The 22,598-nt window shown below is 42.6% G+C and overlaps 1 protein-coding gene across 3 annotated transcripts in view; it reads right to left on the bottom strand.

The window, feature by feature from the left end:
- TRPC3 (transient receptor potential cation channel subfamily C member 3) overlaps positions 1 to 22,598 on the bottom strand; it is a 277,797-nt gene that overhangs the window by 54,646 nt on the left and 200,553 nt on the right. For all 3 annotated transcript variants that reach the window (XM_068280305.1, XM_068280297.1, XM_068280310.1), the window contains exons 5-6: positions 17,685 to 17,901; positions 11,446 to 11,679 (exon numbers count right to left, since the gene is read on the bottom strand). In XM_068280305.1, coding sequence (XP_068136406.1) covers positions 11,446 to 11,679; positions 17,685 to 17,901 — 451 coding nt within the window. The remainder of the gene's footprint in view (positions 1 to 11,445; positions 11,680 to 17,684; positions 17,902 to 22,598) is intronic.

Here is a 22,598-nt window from a genome sequence, read left to right as displayed (position 1 = left end):
CTCAGTTGCTATAACTCAATTTAGGTATCACTATAAAAGTATAGGGGTCAACTTATCTGTGAGTAAGACCTACATTTCTAACTTAAAGAGAACCCGAGGTGTGTTTAAAGAATGTTATCTGCATACAGAGGCTGGATCTGCCTATACAGCCCAGCCTCTGTTGCTATCCCAAACCCCACTAAGGTCCCCCTGCACTCTGCAATCCCTCATAAATCACAGCCGTGCTGTGAGGCTGTGTTTACATCTGTAGTGTCAGTCTCAGCTGCTCCCCCGCCTCCTGCATAGCTCCGGTCACTGCCCCCGTCCCTTCCCTCCAAACAGCAGGGAGGGAAGGGATGCAGGCGGGGACTGGAGTTCTGCAGGAGGCGGGGAGAGCAGCAGACTGACACTATAGAGATAAACACAGCCAGCTCTGACAAGCTGTTTGTCAGCAGCGTGGCTGTGATTTATGAGGGATTTCAGAGTGCAGGGGGACCTTAGGGGGGTTTGGGATAGCAACAGAGGCTGGGCTGTATAGGCAGATCCAGCCTCTGTATGCAGATAATATTCTTCAAACCCACCTCGGGTTCTCTTTAAGGCCCATACCCACAATGCAATTTTTACAGCGATTTTTCACAACATTGTTTAACAAAGCCTCGTTAAATGATGTTGCATGTGGGAGCCACCCTTGGTAATCATTTGTTTCTTAACAACTGTCGCAGCGGATCCAAATGCCAACGATTGTCTGATTGCCATACACTTCAGCACAAAAGTACTGCAGTTGCATTGCATCGGGCATGTGCTGTTGTTTGTACCCATTGCAGAAGATGGATCAGGGAAGGAGCATTTGTCCGGTCGCTGGAAGTACCCTGATCTTCTGCAGTTTTCATGTGGGCGCCTAGTTTTATAGGTGGGATGAGGGGCAGCTTTCTCTTTTTCTTTGTGCTATGCAGAGTGGCCACAGCGGAAGGAACATACTTATTCCACCCCTCCCTAAGGGCGACCCCCTTTCTCTCCCCCCACATGCATACTGTATGCAGAGCAGCTGCAGAGGAAAGAACATACCAATTCCACCAATTCAATACTTTATGCAATGCAGCTGTTGACCCTTCCTGGTCCCCAAGTGCAGCCATTAACTCCTGCTGGCCCCCATGTGCAGCCATTAACCCTTTCTGATCCCCATGTTCAGCAGTTAACACCTCCTGGTCCAAATGTGCAACCATTAACCCTCCTGGTTATCATCTGCAGCCATTAACCCCTCCTGATCCTCATATGCAGCTATTAACCCCTCCTGGTCCCCAACTGAGTGAAGACACATGTCTGGGAGAATTTTTGTCTTTGCTGATGATTAGAGATAAGCAAGCTTTTACTGCTCTTTTCGGTGAAAACCTGCACACTGGAAAAGCTTGGGAATGCTTTCAAATGTTCTTTAATGTAACTAAGAGTAGTTACTGAGATGTTCTTTTGGTGGTATAATCCCACTTTAAGAGGGACAAATATTGGGGTTTACTTGTACACAAGGTCCACTTATTTTCAGGGATATACTTTACATTTCCTCAGTAACCACCTGTAGTGATCTAGCACATATCACTGAAATCTCCCAGAAGGTGGCCAGCATTGCTGACACAGCTTGTAATCCTTGTTACCACAAGTCATGTGTACAAGACTTGGGATCCTGGAGGCACTAAGAAATATGATCAGTTGTAGACAAAATAATTTTGTAAGTAAATACAAAGACAGAAAAATCATATTACTTTTCATCCTGATTTTAGTACTTTTTGACTTGCTGGGAACTGAAAAAGTGTCCTGTAGAGAAGATAGGAAAATTAACTGATGTTTACCGTCTTTGAATCAAGGAAAACTTCTATTTTTTATTTTGTAGTTCAAATGAAAATTAAAAGATCTGCACGAATGTAGTGGAATTATTAATACCCCTTGGGTTGGCATGATTGCCTTACAATGCTTTAGATGCTATTATGATGTTTTAGATTGTGAAAATTCATACTAAGAATGTTGTGGTTACAGCTGGACAGCGCTAAACTGTTTTGAGAAGAAAATAAAAAACATAGCTTTGCCTCTCTCCTCTGCTTACGCTGACCTCAGCAGCCTTCATCTGCAGCAACACAGCAGCCGAGAACATCAAAGTGGGAATGATGCTCCTTCAGAACGGATGTTGTTTAGAACCAAATTAACCCTGTGGACTTTAGGTTCATAACTGTAAGCAAGAAATGTGTCACTTCATTTGTTGGTGTTCCCATGGGATAATCCATACCTAGTTGCAGTTTTCAGTTTATATTAGTGGAAATATCACAGCATTTTTAATAACATGTACACTTCGTAATGCTACTGAATTAGCAAGCACTGGCCCGCATGTATGCTTTTTTCGAAACTGACAATGCAATTCCCATAAATGCAAGTCTATGGAAATGTGAAAATTTGCATTGTGTATGTGTAGATAATTACATACAATTTCATTTAAAGTGTACCCAAGGTAAAAAAAAAAACAACATTTGTAAAGTGCTTTTCAACTGTGGGTCTCATAAGCAAGGCTCAGACCAGTAATTGGTTGAATGGCTGCTGCCAGATTGCTAACAAACCAACCAACTTCCTTACTGTCACATTACATCGATTCTTCGTTCACTGCACTGGCTACCTGTAAAATGAAGAATATTTTTCAACATTGGAGGGTTGACATTAAAATCTGTACAAAGTTTGAGCTCTGGATACATGAAGGGCTTGCTGAGACTGCTCAACAGCTCCCACAACCTTAGATCAGCAGAATCCATAAACTTGGTCATTCCTAAAGTGCACCTCAAAAGCATTGGAACCAGAGCTTTCTGTCATGCTGCCCTTACCTTTTGGAACGCCGTACCACACCTAGTAAAGTCAGCCCTTTCCCTGGAGTTATCCAGACCAAAAAGCTACCTGCGGTACAGGTCCTTATTTGAAAGGCCTGTAAACAGGGAATTGCAGTAGTCCAGCCATGATGTGATGAAGGTGTGAACTAGGGTTGGAAGATCCTGTGGGGGCATGAGAGATTTATTTTTTTGCAATTTTCCTATATTCCTGAAAGTAGGAATATATGACTACAGCCGAGATTCGGTTTCTGAAGCTCAATTCCCCATCGATTAGCAAACCAAGGCTGCGCACAAGGTCAGAACTATTAATGTCTGAATTCCCTATCCTAATTGTTGTGGATTTAGAGTAGAGCTGTTTTAATGCCACAAGCAGCTCTTGGACAACAAAGACCTAATTTATCCACTCCTGCAGCTCATCTATGCAAGATTTTTTTTTCTGGAGTAAGGTCTGTTTCTGTTCTACCACGTGTGAAGGACAAGTATAGCTGAGTGTCATTGGTATAGCAGTGGTACATCAGGCCATGTTGTTGGATAATTATACCAAGTGGTAACATGTAGATTGCATATAGCAGAGGGTATAGGATTGAGCCTTGTGGCACTCCAAATTTGAGAGGTGCAGGGTTGGACGTAACATGTCCTAGGGATACTCTCTGTATACTGTCAGTCAAGAAAGATGACACCATCAGTTTAAGTGGCCAGATGCACCCCCTCTTCAGTATATGTAGCCAGATGCCACTGTCTTCAGTATATGTAGCCAGATGATACCCCCTCCCCTTAAGTATAGGTAGTCAGATATCCCCTTTTCAGAATATGTAGCCAGATGCCCCACCCCCTTAAGTATGGGTATCCAGATCCCACCTCCCCATTCAGTATATGTAGCCAGATGCCCCCCTTAAGTATAGGCAGCCAGATGCCCCCCCCCTTAAGTATGGGTATCCAGATCCCACCTCCCCATTCAGTATATGTAGCCAGATGCCCCCCTTAAGTATAGGCAGCCAGATGCCCCCCCCCCCTTAAGTATGGGTATCCAGATCCCACCTCCCCATTCAGTATATGTAGCCAGATGCCCCCCTTAAGTATAGGTAGCCAGATCCCCCCACCCCTTAGGTATAAGTGGCCCTTCTTACATATTGGTAGCCACATGCCCCCTTTCTTTCAGTCTAAAGCCAGATGCCCCCCTTGAAACGGATCAGAGATGAAAAACTAACTATAACAAGTAACTTGTCTATATATCGTATCTGAAGTTTAGATAGTTTACACAGCAAATCTAGCTACAAACAGCTTTAATAGAAAATTATTATTTCTTCCTGTGATACAATGACAGCAGGCATGTTGTTTGTAAACATTACACAGAGGCAGGCTTATCTGTATCTTAAGCAAAAAACCTAGTCCCCCCTCCTCCTCCCTCCTCCCCTCTGCCTCTGAAATCTCTGGCTAGTAATACTTCCCCCTCCTCCTGCCCAGACTGAGCTCCCATGAGCCCTTGCTACTGCCAAGGCTCTCTAAAAATCTGTGGGCGTGGTTTATTTAGTTTATAGGGAATTAGAATATTAAAACAAAAAAGTATTTGGCTTGAGGAATGCCCTATAAACAATAGGAAAGGAACACAATTATGCAATGAGTAAAAGTTCACTTCGGATCCACTTTAAGTACAGGTAGCCAGATGGTCCCACCCTTTAAAGAGAACCTGAACTGAAAATAAAAAGTCAAAATAACCATACACAGGTCATACTTACCTCCTATGTAGTCTACTACTCAATCTCTTTCTCCTCTTCTGCATCCCATTTGTCCACTGTAATCAATCGATTTCTCCGTCCTCCATTTTAAAAATGGCCATTACCCCATAACAGCTTCCTGGTCAGCACACTGTTAAACTGTAATACCACCCACTTGAGCCATAGGGAAACATAGACATTACCTTGCACATTCAGTTGTAACTGACAGCTGCTGATATATAACTGACAGCAACTGGTATATTTCAGTTCTGACAAAATATTGTCAGAACTGGAAGGGATCACTGTAAGAAGAAAATGGTGAGCTTCTGAGAGAAACTGACTGTGAGGTTAGTAGGTAATATTTATTTGCAGCTACGTCATGTGTTTATTTTAAATAATTTTCCTCGCTTCAGGTTCCCTTTAAGTATAGGTGGCTTCCCTCAACTGTAGGTGGCCAGATGCAACCCTTCCCGATCCCCTTCCCCCCCCTCCCCCCGTTCCGGAGGAATGAGCAGTGACTAACCTGCTTCGCTCCTCCTGTGTAACCAAATTTTTCTTGGTCCACTGCCTCACTGATCTCTGCAGGTCTGACAAGGTAAAACCCAGGCAGCGCAGCGAGAAGAATTTTTGACACACATAGGCAGACAAGCGGGATTGGAAACAGGCGAGCAAGCGGGCAGCAAAAGCTAGGACACACCACAGCTGCCCCAGCTGCCCCAGCACACTAAGCATGGGCCTACGAAGCCTTAGTACAGATCCACTTAGTACAAAACCACTCGTATAATATAGGGATATTACTGAACCTTCTTACATGCACAGCATGTTTATGATCTGTTCACCGATATTGTATGATATTTAAGGGAACAGTAAGGGCCATTCCAAAACCTTTAGCTTGCCTTTTTCATAAAGTTTATGTTTGATTTTAAGGTTTGTTTAGTTTCAATGGGATCAAATCACTAAATAACAATAACATCTTACTGGTATTCACACGCATTTGTTACGTGGACGGATCTGTACTAAGGCCACCTAGGCATGCAAAATAATGTGCGCTAATTTAGGCGTTGCTTTAAACGGGAAAAAAAAAACAGTATATTGAGGTAGTAGAATAGTGGTAATTTACAGATATTCTACAACCTGATTGACTTAGTGAAATATTGGCAAATATTGACCTAACCTCTCCCTACTCTTACACAGAAGCCTCCCCCGGGCAATGAATAACTTCCCCCCGGGCAACTAATAACCCTCCCTACAGGCAACTAATAACCCCTCCGGCAACTAATAACCCTCCACCTGGGCACGTAACCCCCCCGGGCAACTAATAACCCTCCCTTCAGGCAACTAATAACTCCTCCGGCAACTAATAACCCTCCCCCTGGGCATGTAACCCCCTGGGCAACTAATAACCCCCCTCCCCCGCAACCAATAATCCGCCTGTCGGGCCACCCGCTATGGGAACTGCGGCTACCATTTTTTAGCATCACTACCAACTGCTCCATTGGTAAGGAAGAATAGGATGAAACATAAGGTTTGAAAGACTAGCTGGATACAAAAGGCATTTACATTCTGTGATGTGTGGCACAATGGTGTTACAAAACACTGACCTGTGATACAACTTCATAAAAAGTAGCTGGATTAACATTTGTAAATATGTTCCCTTTTGACACATTGTTTCTTACTTTACTTTTTGCGTTTTTTTGTTTTTTTTTACTTTTCAATTACAACATGAACATGTATAGTGGAGAGGATTGCTCCTGCACTGCATGTAATCCTAATTATTTTATTTATTTTATTCAATTAAATTTGAAGACAAAAATCTATCTCAGATTGAGACTTCATTAATATTCGTGATAGTATACTGCATGATGGTTCAGGAAAATATGCCTGGAGTAGCTATCTGCCAATGAACTAGAATCTTTTTCCAAGTCCCATATCACAGCCAATGCACGTACATCCTCTCATTCTTGCCGTGTAATGTGCATACATTTGTGTGCCTGCTCTGTCAGTCACTTGCATAGTGTATTTATACATCTAAAAATATCAGCTGCTGGCATGTGTCAATGGTGTTAAACAAGTTTTAGCCTACATACATGCATGCACATTTCTGGATTCAGTGAAATGAAAAGTATGAGCAGCAGGCATGCAGATTAACCCCACATCCTGGGAAATATGTTATTTTACTTGTGGATTGTATTAAAAGAGGTTAGAACTTTTTACATTTGTTTCTGTGTTCTGTGTTGCTGTTCAGGAGACTGCCTCTCTTTTACTGTCCTGGGACCTCCATATCTGTATTATGAACCCCAGGGGCGTTCCCAGGGTCCTTGGAGATCAGTGGCACCTGGGGGCACTAGGTGGGGGCTATGTGCGGCGTGCGCAGCAAAAATTGGGCGTGGTTATGCAGTTAGTGGGCGTGGCCATGGGTGGGGCCAACCGTACATTAGATTAGGACAGACCTCAGGATCAGCGGGCGACCCGACCAGATACAGCGTGCGCCGGGCACAAATATGAGGAAGTGATGCCACTTCCGCATATCAGCGGTGTCCGCTAGGTCCTAGCGCCCGCTCTATCTGGTCGCCCGGCACTGATCGAGGTCTGATTGGCAGCGCAGTGGGGACAGCAGGGCAGAGCGGGGCAGCGGCGGCCGGGAGATCCGTGGCACCCCAGGACAGATTGGGGGCACGGGCCCCCCCAAAATAGGGCTAGCGACGCCCCTGATGAACCCTGATGGTCCTGGAAAATAAGCAGCTATAAGTAGAGGTCAATTGTATTTAGCTCCCTACTCATAAAATGACTTTTTTAGATAGCCTATGATTTTATTTTATGTTTAAACATGTATAAAGTAGATTTAATGTTTTTATGTCTCTACTCAATTGCAGGCTTTTAAGTGTCCCAGAGTTAAAATACATCAACTATTGACCTTTTTCTATCTTTGCCCTGCCCTAAGAAATTGTATTCTACTAGGAAAAATGTTATGGCTGTAAGTTGCTTATCAGTGAAGTTTACTATATAGTGATGCTGACAAACGGCTCGCCAGCGAACACCTATGGGCAGCCTGACCCTGTACTACATCCGGCTTGCAATGTCCCGCAGTGGTACGCATGTCCTAGGCCAGATCTGTTCATTAGTACGCATTCCCTGGCCCGGCGGTGCGTGTCCTTGATTGCGCGCCTGTGGCCGGGCACGCTTCATGACGTCAAGGACGCGTACCACCGGGCCAGGGCATGTGTACTAATGAAGGCGTCCGGGCTAGGGCATGCGTACTACTGTGGGACATTGCGATCCGGAAGTAGTACAGGGCCAGGCTGCCCATAGGTGATTGCTGGCGAGCAGCTCGCCCATAGGCACTAAGACAAAAGATGTCAGTTGCATGCTTGAAAATTAACTCTTTCAAGTATGCAAAAAAGCAACAACAACAACAACAAAAAACAGCCTGGTTATTAATATGTTTTGCACTGTACATTCACATGTTTATCTCATCATGGCAAATGTCGCCTCGGGCTCACTCTAAGCCAATACTGGTGCATTTCTTATTAATTTGATTGCTGTTACACTCAGTCGCTCGCTAGTTTCATAACATAATCCATAGATACAAAAAGACATCAAACAACCTGTGACTTGGTAGAATTAAAAACAAGTTCCACTTAAATGCTTTGATCAATTCTTAGTGCATTCAGCATCCAAGTCACAGAGCACTGCCAAGAGCAGTTTGATTAATTATGAGCTCCTCCATTCGTGTCCTTACGTCCCAGTCTAATGACAGTCTCTACTTCAGCCATGTAAGTAACCTGATATTGTTTGTCTGTGATTTATTAACATAATAATTACTTGGTGAGTCTGACATGTAGTGTGATTCATGAAAAGCATCTGTCTAGGACAAAAAACAAACAATATTGAATTCAGATATCAATAGCTAGATAAATGGTCTCTGTCGTGTATCACATCATCTTATTAAATTACTCTCAGTCTAATAAAGGCTAATGCAGGAAGTGGACTACATGGCATGACGTGCTGCATTTACTTAATGTTAATTAGATAATACTACTTCATCTTGCTACCGTATTCCGAGCTTTGGTGATGTGGACTATGTTGATTTGCCTGATGATAGTATTGGTATTATATTCCATGATCAGCAGATTTGCATAGACATTTTATAAGTTCTTACAATAAGTATGTGCTCTGTTTAAAGAAAACCTGTAATGCCCCCCCCCAAAAAAGCATTTCACTTACCTGTGGCTTTTGCCAGCCCCCTGCAGACGTCCTGTGCCCGCACTTTCTCTGAACGATCCTCTGGCCCCCGCTGTGGCTCAGTTTCATTACCGCTGACTTGCAAGTCGGCGACCATTGTGCCTGTGCATCCTCGTTCGCACTCCCGGCGCCTGGAGTGTCCTGCACAGGCGCAGTATGAAAAAAACCGCCAACGAGGACGTGCGCATCTAGGGCCGCTAGGGCACACTGGGCAGTGGCGTAGCTAAGAAGCTATGGGCCCAGGTGCAAGTTTACATTGGGCCCCCCCTAAGCACTCTTATACATAAGAATTGATACGGTGCACCAAAACTTGCCAAGGACAACCACAGTGTCAGAGGTGCAAGATGGGGATGGGGAAAAATGTGTTAATGATTGATTACTACTATTCAAAGCATCTATAGAAGTTATTATTTCCAGCATAGGACCAATAAAGAAATAATACTGTTGTTGAGGGGCAGCCCAACAGGGCACCTCTGGCCCAAGGGCCCTGATGCGGTCGCAACCTCTGCAACCCCTATTGCTACGCCACTGTCAGTGGGGTCGCCTTGTGGTAACAAAACTGAGCCGTGGCAGGGTACTGGAGTTTCATTCAGAGAGGGTGCGGGCACAGGGAGGCTGCAGGGGGCTGGCAGAAGCTAGAAATAAGTAAAACTTTTTATTGGGGGGGGGGGGGGGGGGCATTACAGGTTTCCTTTAAGTTTGTTTTCCATAATACAAAATAAACATTTTAAATGGAAGCCATCATGGCACATATTTCTATACAGACTTTCTTGGCACCCTTCACAAAAGGCTAGTTTCCAGGGCGTCATTCTGATATACCTATGACTTCAGCAAGGATTAACGGAGCCGTGGGTTGGTGAGTACTAGGGAATGGGATATTTCCTTACACTAGCCTAAGCCTATCCATAACCTCCACCCTCTGCTGTGCCCAGCATAAAACATCTTCCTAGTTACTACCCCTGGATAGCTCTACCTTAACTCCTTCCTGCTGCCACACAGTAAATTAACAGAATTAGGCGTAGAGAGCATGGCACATGCCCTGAGTACTGGCACTGTTAAGGGTGGGTATTGGCTACTGCAATCACACAACAGCTGAGAGAGCTGAGCTGTAAACTCAACAATGTCTGTGCGTGACTGTTGGCCCATATTTTATTCCCCCACCTCATGTCACCTGTGGTGGGCATAGAGATCTTTCTGTTCCCTTTTCTAATTTTTCTGACTGATTGGTTGGAGTGGTCTGAGCTGCCCATATGGACAGGAGCTGGCCTTATGTGAAAAGCCAACAGTTAAATTAGTGATGTGTCTGTTTAATCAGGGGTCCCAGATCCACTGTAAAAATTCGAACCCACAACACAATATTTGTGGATTTTTTCATGACGAACAAACATTTTTCGTGATATCGTGTAATAGTTTAAAATTAGTTAAACTATGTTTAATGATGTGCAGCGATCATGAACGTTACTGCAGTAGTGCAGATGGATCAGGGAACGGTCGCTGGTCACCGCTGGTCCCCGGATCCATCTTCATGTAGGTACTTTGCTTTAGACCTGCCTCTTCCACCCCACTGCAGCACAAGACGCCAAAGCGCTTCTGGTCATTCATTTCTCATCATCTGTCACTAGACTGTATCAGTCACTATCACTACAATCCACCTATCACTAATTGTCTATCATTCTCAAGAAAGCACCTATCACTAACTGTGACTCTCTTTCTGTGTACAGTAGGTGGGCGCTGCCATCAATAATATGGCTAGAAGCAGCACGCAAAGGGGTAAACACGATTACTGGAAATAATGATAGGCAAAAGCACCCTCTTAAAGACGACAGCACCACTGAAATTAGGTTAGAAAGGATTAAATAACCCACTTATTAATTTTCCAGCCATAAATATAAAGACCATTTGAATCCACTCTAAAAACATCTAAAATCAAAACAAGAGAGCCACAAAAGCCTCTACTACATGATCAGCACACTTAAATACATGAATAAATTATTCATTGATAGCTTCCCCAAAAGGGGTTAAGTAATATCTCAATGGGGATATGACCCAGGTCATATACTATAAATATTCATAAAAATAAATTAAAAAAATAAATCTCCAAGCTCATTTTTATTAACTCCTTCTGTCATCCAACGTACTTGTGTTACCTAGGTGACGTGGGTCGCACTAAATGTGCAACACACACTGCCAGGTTGCCAGGTTCTCCCTGCACACTGCAGTTTTACTGCTCCATATTAAATATGCCCCTTCCTTTCTCTGGGAGATCCAGAGGTTTAATATGAACCCCAGTGGTCCTAGGGTCTTGAGAGACATTATTAAAAGGGATTCCCATTGTGGAAATATATGATAAAAAAGAATATTTGTGATTGTTCCTGGTGTATTTAGTCCCTTATTTCTAATTCTTTCAAGGGTAGAAAGTGAAGGAAGTCCTGGGACACAGATAGCAGTAAAATACCAGAAGAAGTTCTAGGGCCTTTCCAAAGCTGGAATGTGATTGGCTGCATAAGTGGAAAAATTGTAAGGATGTATCTTTTTGTCTGAATATACAGTATTTGCAATGGAATGTGCCTCCCATTTACATCTCAGTCTAAAGGTTGTAGATTGTGAATATATTATCAATGTCATCCATATATATGTCCCTGTGGACTTACCGTAGGTAAAATATTCCACTTCAGGAGGAAGTGTGACCAAGGAAAGGTCACTTTCTTGAATATTTTGGTCCACATACTGTTGGGCTTTGGTGGCTTGCATGAAAGCTAGGAGCCTGGCTGTGAAGGCTGCTATAAAAATGGAGAGCATCCCAAAATCAAGAACATTCCACAGCTGAAGTACATATTCCCTGGGGCCTTCAATCCACAGCTCTTTACACTCAGACCACATCATACCTGTAGATGAAGAAAAACAAGGCTGTGTCTGTAGTAGTACATATAAGCATTCTCCTGCATGCAACATCATATTAACATACAGTATTTGGCAAGAACAGTGTCTGCCAGAGGGTTATAAATCTCTCAGAAGTGACTCACAGTGATGACGGTCACCTTGTGCATTGATAAAAAGGTTGCGAAAAACAAGCGTATGCATAAAACGTTAGAATCTTAAAGGTGTGAACCATTCTAAAGCAGCAGAATACCTGCCTCAAACAAACTTCACAGCGACACAAGCAATGCAGCTAGAATTCAACATAACAGCTTCTTTTTAGATAAACAGACAGATATACAATAAACCCAATGGCTTAAGCATGAATTTAGAAAGAGAAGTAAGCACAATAACTAGATGGAAGATGACATGACATCTGATTGCCTTGAGGTATTGCACAACAGTGAAAGTAAGCCTAAGGCTAATAATAGTGGAAAACACTATAGTTTCTAAACTGCCTTCAGTCCATAAATGGTTCTTTTAATATAATGGGGTTTCCATCATGAAGAAGCCTAGATATATTATGCGTGTGAAGATTTCATAAAGATATTTTGTACCTTATTTGCAATTAACAGGGGTAAACATAATACGTACCTGTAGTGTCTGTGGACAGACTATTTAGGGACTGCTGTACAATGACCCAATAAGACAATGAAGTGAACAACCATCAGAGACTTATCAGGGCAACAGTTACCCCATCACATACACGTACTGTAATTAAGGTACTAGGAAATTTGGGTGCAGTGTAAAGCCGAAAAATGGCTCACCTTGCACCTTCAAAAGTCTTGGCAGCGTTAATTACTATTCCCCCTCCAGGTCGCCATTGACACTGGGGAAAGATGTATTTTGGCTTCCAGTTATTGTGCCACAATAGCCGGAATTCACATTATGGCCTATGGTGGTGCCCACATTTTTAATGCCGTTTTTGCCTTACTCGCTATATTTCACCTCTAATAATTGTGCTTCATTGTAACTTTGAGCTACTACAGTTGTACAGGTGCATAAAGTTACAACCATCCCTCCCCTTGTCTGAATGAATACCACTATTATTGGGGTGCCACCCCCATCTCCATATTTTTCTCATCCCCCAACCCCTGAGGGGAATAAGTTCTTAGTTCCTTTGGTGGTGATTTTTCTTGGAGAGCGACCCATCACAGAAGACCCGAGGGAGGACGGGTTTTCCTCTCCTGTTCGATATAGTGGTTACTGGATTGCAACCCACACTTGTGAGTACATCTTAATGTACTGTATCTTAATGTATACATCTGGTGCAGATAAATATTACACTATACGGGGCTCCTGTGTACTCTGTATTTTTTGTCTTTTTGTTCTGACAGGGCCTTTAGACTACTCCAGACACTGTCTACATTGTAACAAAGCCAGACCTCAGTAATAGAGGCTAAAGATATTCTCCAGTCAGATCTGAAAACTAAACATTGATAGGCATAGATGGGTTTACTTTTTCTGTCCAGATGTACTGTAGCTGTAATGTTTGATGATGTACCCCTGAAGGGCCTTTTTCCACTAGCGTTCCCCTGCAGGTACTTCCGGTAGCCATTCGTACAACTGGATGCGACATCATACAACTTCCCGTCGGTGGCTATGGGGATTCGGATGCATGCTGCGGAAAACTGCAGCATGCTATCCATAATTTCCCCTGCGTCGCATCGCGCCAGATTGCGTAGGTAAATTTGCATTAATGGAAACTACTCCATTAACGTAAATTGGTTGCAGTTTCCTCGCATTGCAATGCGGAACAGTTTCCGCATAGCAACGCGTCTAGTGAAAATGGGCCGTAATCTTCCTTGCTTCTGGTGTTTTAGGGACACTGTACCGGCACTTTTGAAATAGCCAGGACAGGTAACCCTGATGCTGTGATATTGTCATTATCTCACAGAGAGATAGATATAGCAAGTTGTTTAGCCTGGAAGACCGTCCACAAGCTTCTTGGAATCTAAATGAATTGGTATACATACAGCTTGGACTTAGTAAACCTGTCGCTAATATAAAAACTGTAAAATGCTGACAACTCCATGAACTTTTATGCTGGGTACACACTATGAGATTTTCTGGCAGATTTACTGTCAGATCGATAATTTCCAACATGTCCGATCTGATTTCCAATCGATTTCCAATAGGAGAGAATGGAAAACAGTCAGAAATCGATTGGGAAAACGATCAGGAATCGATCATATATCAGATTGGACATGTTGGAAATAATCAATCCGACAGTAAATCTGCAGGATTAAGGGTCTGTGTAAAAAAAAAAGTGGCAATAATAACTGCATCTGTATATCTTAACCCATTTTTGCGGTCCATAACCAGTGGTATTTCACTATGTTTGGTGGTGTAAACAAAATTTAGCAAAAATGCCATTCTAAAGCATTAATATGGCTATTCAATGAAAAAAATAGCAACAAAGTTGGGTTACTTAGCACAAGAAAGCATTGCATGCCCATTGACTTGCCCACAATATGTTATCTTCGCTGCTTTATAAATAGCTGTAGCCCACGAAAATGTTGAAAAGCAGTAAAATGAAAAAAAACATGCTCTGCACTATGTCATTGTGGTTTTTTTTTTTTAAATGTACTTGATAAAAAAATAAAAAAGCTGATCCTGTAAAAACTGAGCTTTTCTCCAACCGTATCAGTTTGTTCTGTTGCCATCAGTTTTTCATCCATTTTCTGTCCAGATTTTGAATGGACAGTAATGGATGCTACAAAATAGACTTAGTAAACTTAGCTAGTCAGGTTTGTTATACATTTGTTTGATGATAACTCACATGCATGAACTTTTGGAAAACTAAGAATTTGAAAACATAATTGCAGCAGTGCATGAGGGCCCTTTCACACTGGCGTGGTGCGGTTCGGCATTTTACCGCAGCCTAACTCCAGGGCAATAAAAGTCTATGGGGCATATAACACTACACCCAGCGCGGTGTGCTGGAAGTCCCTAAGCTAACGCAAGAGCATACCTACATTACCGTGCGGCTCCTGTGGTGACCTGCGACAACATGCGGCGGACCGTAAGTCATAAAAGTCTATGGCAACATATGTTTTTTTAAAATGACAGACGCAAGTTTTACACCTCGTGCATGCGCAAAAGCGTATTTTAGCAATACACTTCTGCGCACTTCATCGATTCAGCCACAGGCAGTGAGCGATAGAGAGCGTCGCTTCCTGTATTGCCTGCTGCCAGATGGGGATTACCGCGTACTAATGTAATTCTCGAAGACCTGTTTTTGGCGGTGCACTGCACTGCACCGCTACCGCAAATACGCAGTGTGAAACCAGCCTGAAACCCATCCTGTCTACCATAACTATTGCATTCTTACAGTGTCCCAAGTGCACACTGCCTTTCCACAACACATACCAGCTTGCTTTCAGCTGACTGACGGATCCATATGCACTTGCAGTGTTGGCTGTCTTTTCTCTCCTACTTCCTAAAAATAGACTATGGATAAAAGCTTAAAGAGACACTGAAGCGAAAAAAAATATATGATATAATGAATTGGTTGTGTACTATGAATAATTATTAGAAGATTAGCAGCAAAGAAAATATTCTCATATTTTTATTTTCAGGTATATAGTGTTTTTTCTAACATTGCATCACTCTATAATATGTCCAGATTACACAACACTCAGCATTCAAAATGAGTCTTTCAGAGCAGTCTGTGAAGTAATAAACTCTTCTCTGCTAGAGGAAAAGTAAACAGTTCAATTACAGTTCAGATAATAAAAGTCAGATAACAGCCCTCTCCACGACCAAGTTGGTCGGAGAGCTTAATAGCTTTTTTGCATAGAGATAACAACTGGAGTTTCTCAACTCCTCCTGCACTGGAAACAATTAGACTGATGTATCTGATCTTAATGTTTTTTTTCTTAGCTGTACTACACATACAAATCATAATATCATCATTTTTTTTTCGCTTCAGTGTCTCTTTAAGTCTTGTAAAATAAAAATGGGAATGTGAAATAACATCCTTAAATACCAGAGTCAACAGGAAGTAGCCTGTCAGATTTCCATTTTTATAGCCAGACTGTTCTGTGAATACATTTTTATACTGTTTTTAATTATATCCATCAGCCTCTGTTTAGTTTCAGTGCTCCGGAAATATTGCGTACCGCAGAGCCTACAGCCCCACCCAATAGAACTGAATGAACGGATCTGTACCAAACGGACGGATGTGACCAAATCCTATTGTCTTCATAGGATCCGTTCATATGCCTGACGATTTGTTCCGATATGGGGAATGTTTTTATGGTAGTATGAACTGGCTAGCTATATACATTAGGGTCTGCACACCCCAAAAATGACAACCAGCATTATAGCAACAAATAACCTTGGGAGTAGTGCAAAATAGATTCAATACATTTGTATTCAAAAAAGTACTTGTATTACAAATGTGAGAACTTTCAAAAAGAGAAAAAATGAAGTGTTTAGCATAGACACTGGCATGGGATGCAAGGTAAACATACAATACACGGTCATATGGATGGTATGGTATCAATGTGTAACAACATAACAGCAGAAAAACACGTAGCTATGTTCAAAGCAATAGCCTATATACAGTATAGTTAACAGATCCAACTAATCCCTGTAACACAGAAGAGGAAATGGATTGAACCGGCTAGAAATTCTTTTTCATGGGAGTGCTTCAATGCCAGTGCTATATCAAGGGTAGCACGATATGCACATTATACTAGCAACATGCACGTTTTGTGTACATAACACGGGTTGCGCTATATGCACGACACGCTACATAACTTGCGTAAGTACTGGTAAAATTGCCATGCACTGCCAGGGCACAACAATTTCACCGTCATTTAGTGAATTTGTTCTGAAGTATGGTAAAGGTCAGTCATACAGTGACATATTAACAGTTCATGTTTACCAGATAATATACTAAGGCTGCCTGTTCCTCAAAAAAAAAATTTACGCAACAGCATGTCCTCCAAATATCAAGGTGCATCCCCCAAACGGAAAAAAAAAAATAAAAATAGGCATATACAGGATGTCACCCAAATAACAATTAGACAGACATGACCCAGAGATAACAAATAGATAGCATGTCCGCAAAATCACAAAAATAGACAGGCAAGTCTCCCAGTAACACAATTTATCCTAGTAGGGGAAAAAATAACATTCAAACTACAGTAATACATGATATACCCATGACAGACCCACTGCCATATAGACCCTGACAGATTTTAGTGATAGATAACAAGCCCCAGGAAAATACAGCACCCAATGACAGATGCCAGTAACAGATAACCCATTTGATAGGCTCCATTATCATACAACCCCCATGACAGATCCCAGTAACAGACAACCCCATAACAGGCCACATTAACAAACCCACATGACAGGCTCCAGTAACAGACAGCTACCATGACAGACCCCAGTAACTGACTGATCCCATGAAAAACCCCAGTACTATACAGACCTCTATGATAGAATGTACCTATAGTCTATAGACAACAGGCCCCATGTAAGACCTCAGTAGCAGACTGCCCTCATGACAGACCCCAATAACTTACAGCCCCCATGACAGACCCCAATAACTGACAACCCCTACAATATTCACCAGTAACACACAACCCGCCATGACAGTTCCACAGTGACAGACCCCAGGACCCTTATGGCAGACCCTACTAACTGGCAGTTATGGCAGAACAGGAAGCTCAAGCATCACCAATCTCTTCAGCAATTCCAGGACTGGATGCCTTGGAGCAGTATTCTATCTTCAGTGTCACAGGAATGGATGTCTCCTGTTCCTTGGCCCTCTTCCATCCAGTCAGCAGCGGGATAGCTGTGCCCCTGGTAGTATGGCAGGTATGGCAACCAAGGCATGTGCCATACCTACCATAGCTTAGATACACCATTGATCAAAGCTTCTAAAATTGATTTTCATAACAGAAGATAATGTGAATGCACAAAACACAATTTTTTTTTAATCAGGAACAAAACCTACCTAGAACCCAGACCATGATGAGCATTTCTGTCCATGTGAATCTTGTGGTCTTCACCCTGAAGATCTGCTTTGGGTATTCAATGACAGTAATGTTTGGTAGAGTCTTAATGCCTTCGAATCTGTCAGATGCATTAAACACGAGCAGGCACAGGAAAATAATAAATGATGCAGCATGTGCCACAAACTTCATGAAGGGGCTGCGGAGTGCCTTGCCAAGCTGAAAAGAAAACAGAATAACATTTATACTATTGCCTCTATAGAAAAATCAACCCACCATTTACAATCACTCTTTTATTCAAATAGATTCAATTTTATGTAGCAGGCAAAAACATCTCACCTCTCTAGTCAGGGGGAAAAATAGCTGGTAGCTAGTTAGCAAAGACAACGATAGCAAAACTGAAGCATCTAATGATACACCACACAATAACGACCACTATGGGAGTCTGCAAGAATTATTCTTGTGAAGCATAGCAGAGCTGCTACCAGGGGAGTACTGCAGTATTGGACCAAGGGTTGTGGGACCAGAATTGTACCTTGTGTAGGGTGCACAGCCCCCCCTGAAAAGTATCTTAAATGGGATCCACAAATTTGTTTTATGAATCCTGATGGTTAGCAACTTAAATTGAACCTGAGATGAGCAAAAATAAACATTTTATAAATAACTGGGGCTTTCTCCATCCCCCTTCAGGCTGACCGGTCCCTCCCCATCTTCCCATGCCGCCTGGATCCTCTTCTACGGGTCCCCGTAATTTCTTAAGTCAGGGCATACTGCGCAGGCTCGGCCCCATTGTGCTCCCATTGCCGGGAGAGTGCTGCGCCTATGCAGTACTACTGTGCAGGTGCAGAGTGCTCAGGCGGCCTGAATGCACCTGCATCGATATATGCCCACTTGAGAAATTACAGGAAACCATAGCGGAGGATCCAAGTCATGGCGAAGGACGGCAAAGGACTGATCAGCCTGATGGGGCTGGAGGAAGCCCCAGGTATGTATAAAACTTTTCTTTAGGCTCACCTTAGGTACACTTTTTAAGGTGCCCACACACTGACAGCTGGACACCAATTTCGACCATCAGCTCCTACTCTGATCGAATCTGATTAGAGGGATCTAATACTGCCAGTGTACGGCACACAGATTTCCAAATGATTTTAGCATGAAATCTATTGGAAATCTGTGCAGCAGCCTCAGCTTTCCAGGCTTCCCATGTCTCCCCCACGCATTGTGTAACCCCGGGCACATTGTGAGTGTGGAAGCAGTGCTTAAACCTTATTAAAAGAGTGGCAGTGGTGGTACCAGTAGCAGGATGATTTCTGTATAAAGAGAGATATACATGCTGCAGTTGTCAGTATAAGCATCCTTTTACAAGAAACGTAGGACTCCTTCCAGTCTTTGACAATAATGTATTTACATGGTGAACTTCTCAGCTTCTGACTATTGCATATTCATTAAGACCTTTTCCTCTTTTAACTCGCCGTCATTTAACAGAAATATTTCAGCATCATAATATTTCAAATACCTTTTTAAAAAAGGGCATCTTTTTTTTTTTTTTTTACAACAGCTCCCACTGGTCCACTTGAATATCCAATTTATATGAATTATTCCATAACAATAAACCAAAAGACAACTGCCTTATCTTCAGCTGTCAAAATCCAAACAACTGCTACTATAAGGTTAGAAAAGTAATATCAAAGTAAATGTGATCAGGGATGTTTCTTGAAGGTTTTTTTTTATTATATCCTGAAATATTATTTTATAGCTAATGTAAGGAGCAGCAGAAATAGGATGCTGTTAGAGATGGTAAATAAGATGTTTATACCGATAATCAGGACCAGATTACTGGAAAGGCCACACAGGCCCGGGCCTTGGGCGGCTGCAGCCTAAGGGGACACCTGAACATGAAAGAGGGGCTGCTACATATGAAAGAGGGGCTGCTACATATGAAAGAGGGGCTGAAAATGGGGAGCAGCACATGAAAAAGAGAAACTGATGCTCAAGGGAGCTGATTATGGAACAAAGGGGCTGCTGTTCCTGGATGATACACATAGAAGAGGGGGCAGCACATGGAATGGGAGGGGCGTTGCTGCACAAGAAAGGGGAGCCACAACATACTTGGCCTAGGGGCAAAAAGGATCAATCTGGCCTTGCTGATAATTCTGCCTTGCATGCAAAATGAATGCACAATTAATGCAAATCAACAGGACATGCATTTGGCTAAATTCTAAGCTGCATACAATTTGCATGAAATCTACTTGCAAGCTGGAATTTTTACTATGAAGTCTGACAGTCTCTGAATTGCCTTAAAGTGGACCTGAACTCTTGCACAGGACACAAAGGAAATCAGGGAGAAATGCACCCTGTGTGTTTTTAGAGAGAAGAGACAGTCTAATTCCCTCTCATCTTCAAGTAACCATGAGTGTAATTTGATCTCTCAGCTGTGTCAGCACAGAAATTTGGCAGTCCTCGGCAGACCAGCTAATAGGTAAATACAGGATATTAACCCTTTGTCAGCTTCCATGAAAGCAGGAAGCAGACACACTGCACATTTAATGCAAGAATTCTGTAAGGTGTAACAAAAATGTTTTTCTTTAAATGTTATTATACTGTTTCTTATCTTTTAGAGCAGAGAGAAAGTTCTGAGTTCAGGTCTGCTTTAACTGCTTTGTCTGCTATTTTGACAGTAATGTACAATGTCATCAGAAGAAACCTGGGCCCAATTGCAATTCACTTTTTCTCCTGAGTTTTCTCCTAGGTGATATTTTTACATGTTGTCATTAAAGGGAACCTAAACTGAGAGGAATATGGATGTTTCCTTTTAAACAATACCAGTTGCCTGGCAGTCCTGCTGATCTCTTTGGCTGCAGTAGTGGCTGAATCATACACCTGAAACAAGCATGCAGCTAATCCAGTCTGACTTAAGTCAGAGCACCTGATCTGCATGCTTGTTGAGGGGCTGTGGCTAAAAGTATTAGAAACACAGGATCAGCAGGCGAGTCAGGCAACTGGTATTATTTTAAAAGGAAAAATCCATATCCTTCTCAGTTTAGGTTCCCTTTAAATGCATTTTAAACCACCTGTAAGCAAGAAAATACTTCAAATAATTTTGATAGTACATTTTCACCAAATTTTAGGTATTTTTTTTCATTTGTAAAATGCTTCTTATTTTAAGGAGAAAATGAAAATGATCTCCTAGGAGATAACTCAGGAGAAAAAGTTTATTGCATATGGGCCCTAATCAGAAAAGCAGATAATAGGATGTCAGGAATGATGCAATATCTAGTTTCACCTGCTGGTGGCAGTACATGCCTGACACGTATGAACTCCCAGTGCCTACCAGCAGCTGACTTTAACTGGCAATTTACCATTTCAAGCTGAAGGTGGTATCAGAAGCTCAGAATTGCGGTGAACTCACCAGCACCTGTTTCTCATTTGCCTGGGGATTTATTATTCACCACTTGCAGGCTTCCTTTATAAAACCTTGATTCCATTATAAACTCGCCAGCACAATCGCAAGCTTGATCGATTTATAGAGCGATTCTGAAAGCGCTTTTCTAAGCATTTTCAGAGCGAAGTTCGCTTCTAAGCGCTTTTGTGTAACATATTTTTTCCACTTCCTGACGTCAGTCAGGAAGTGAACGCTTCGCCTCTGAAATGAATAAATACAATGTATTTATTCATTAAAAGCGCTCATGAAATGCTTTTCAAAGCACTTTTTCTAGTGCTTAGCGAATTCCCTATCCTTTATATTCAAACAAAAATGAAATTGGTGCAGGAGCCACGTTTGCGATTGAATAGAAAGCTCATCACTTACTGTATGTGAGAACACTCACATAAGCTATAATTGCACAAGCACATTTAATATGGTGGTTTTTAAAATTGCCAGCTCTGAAAAAAAACAAAAAACGCCCCTTATGTGAACAAGCCCATAGGGTTCCTGATTCACTCAAGCCTTTGGTGGGATATTCAGTGGTTAAGCCTCTGAGTTGCTGAATTTTTGGACACCTCTGTACCTGACCTGCATCTCCTTACTCAACTGCATATAGTGCACCTACTGTACATACATAAGCATCATGGTCATCTGATTACTGCCTGTGCTGCTCCTGACAACATGCCAATTTGCCTACCAGGCTAGAAGAGTGGGGAGTGATTAGGAATGTTTAGCTACATGTTTATCTCTCCCCATAGAGTGAATAAAATGATTGCTTGGTTATTAAGCATAGCGGAGAGTGTTAAAAGGTGGTTAGCTGCTTGTTTATTCAAGTGGTTGTCTAATTATAAAGAAGAGTGGATGTAGTTCAAAGGTTGTCTATTCTGTTTTATCAAGAGAGTTGCTGAGAGCATGGAGGTGAAAGCACTTTGGGGTCCTGTGTTGAGGCCACTTACCCTGCCTTGGAGAGCAGGGAGCATTCGGGACTCGTGTTCAGGCAAGGCACAGGTGGACTTTTCAGGGGCCCTGAACAGACAAGCAAAATGGAAATCTGAGCTTACAATTGGCTTCCTGCATCCCCTGTAGCCCGCGAGGTCCCTCGGTGTCCTCTGGGTCCCCTCTGTGGTCACACTGGCATTGCTCATGCACGTCCACGCACCTGGCTCAATTACATGCCCATCGCCGTGAGCATTCTGCAAGTGCAGTTCTCAACTTCCGCCAGTGGGACCACGGAGAGGACCCAGAGGACACAGAAGGACCTCATGGGGGGCTGGAGGAAGCCCCAAGTAAGTTCAGATTTCCGTTTTGCTTGTCTGTTCAGGGTCCCTTTAAGCATGTTACTGCGACTGCTGTGACTTCTTGTTCATCTAGAGTCCTGCTTTGCCAGACCCCAAATTACTTCTCCCTCTGCTATATAGTATTAGTATTGAACGCCTCTGGGAATTTGAGCAGCAGCATGGTGAGCCGTCATTCAGCTCAGCCTGCACCCAAC

The sequence above is a fragment of the Hyperolius riggenbachi genome, chromosome 1, assembly GCF_040937935.1.
Source record: "Hyperolius riggenbachi isolate aHypRig1 chromosome 1, aHypRig1.pri, whole genome shotgun sequence".
Classification (NCBI taxonomy): domain Eukaryota; kingdom Metazoa; phylum Chordata; class Amphibia; order Anura; family Hyperoliidae; genus Hyperolius; species Hyperolius riggenbachi.
Note: the sequence above shows the minus strand (reverse complement) of the source record. Positions and strands in the feature narration are given on the sequence as shown.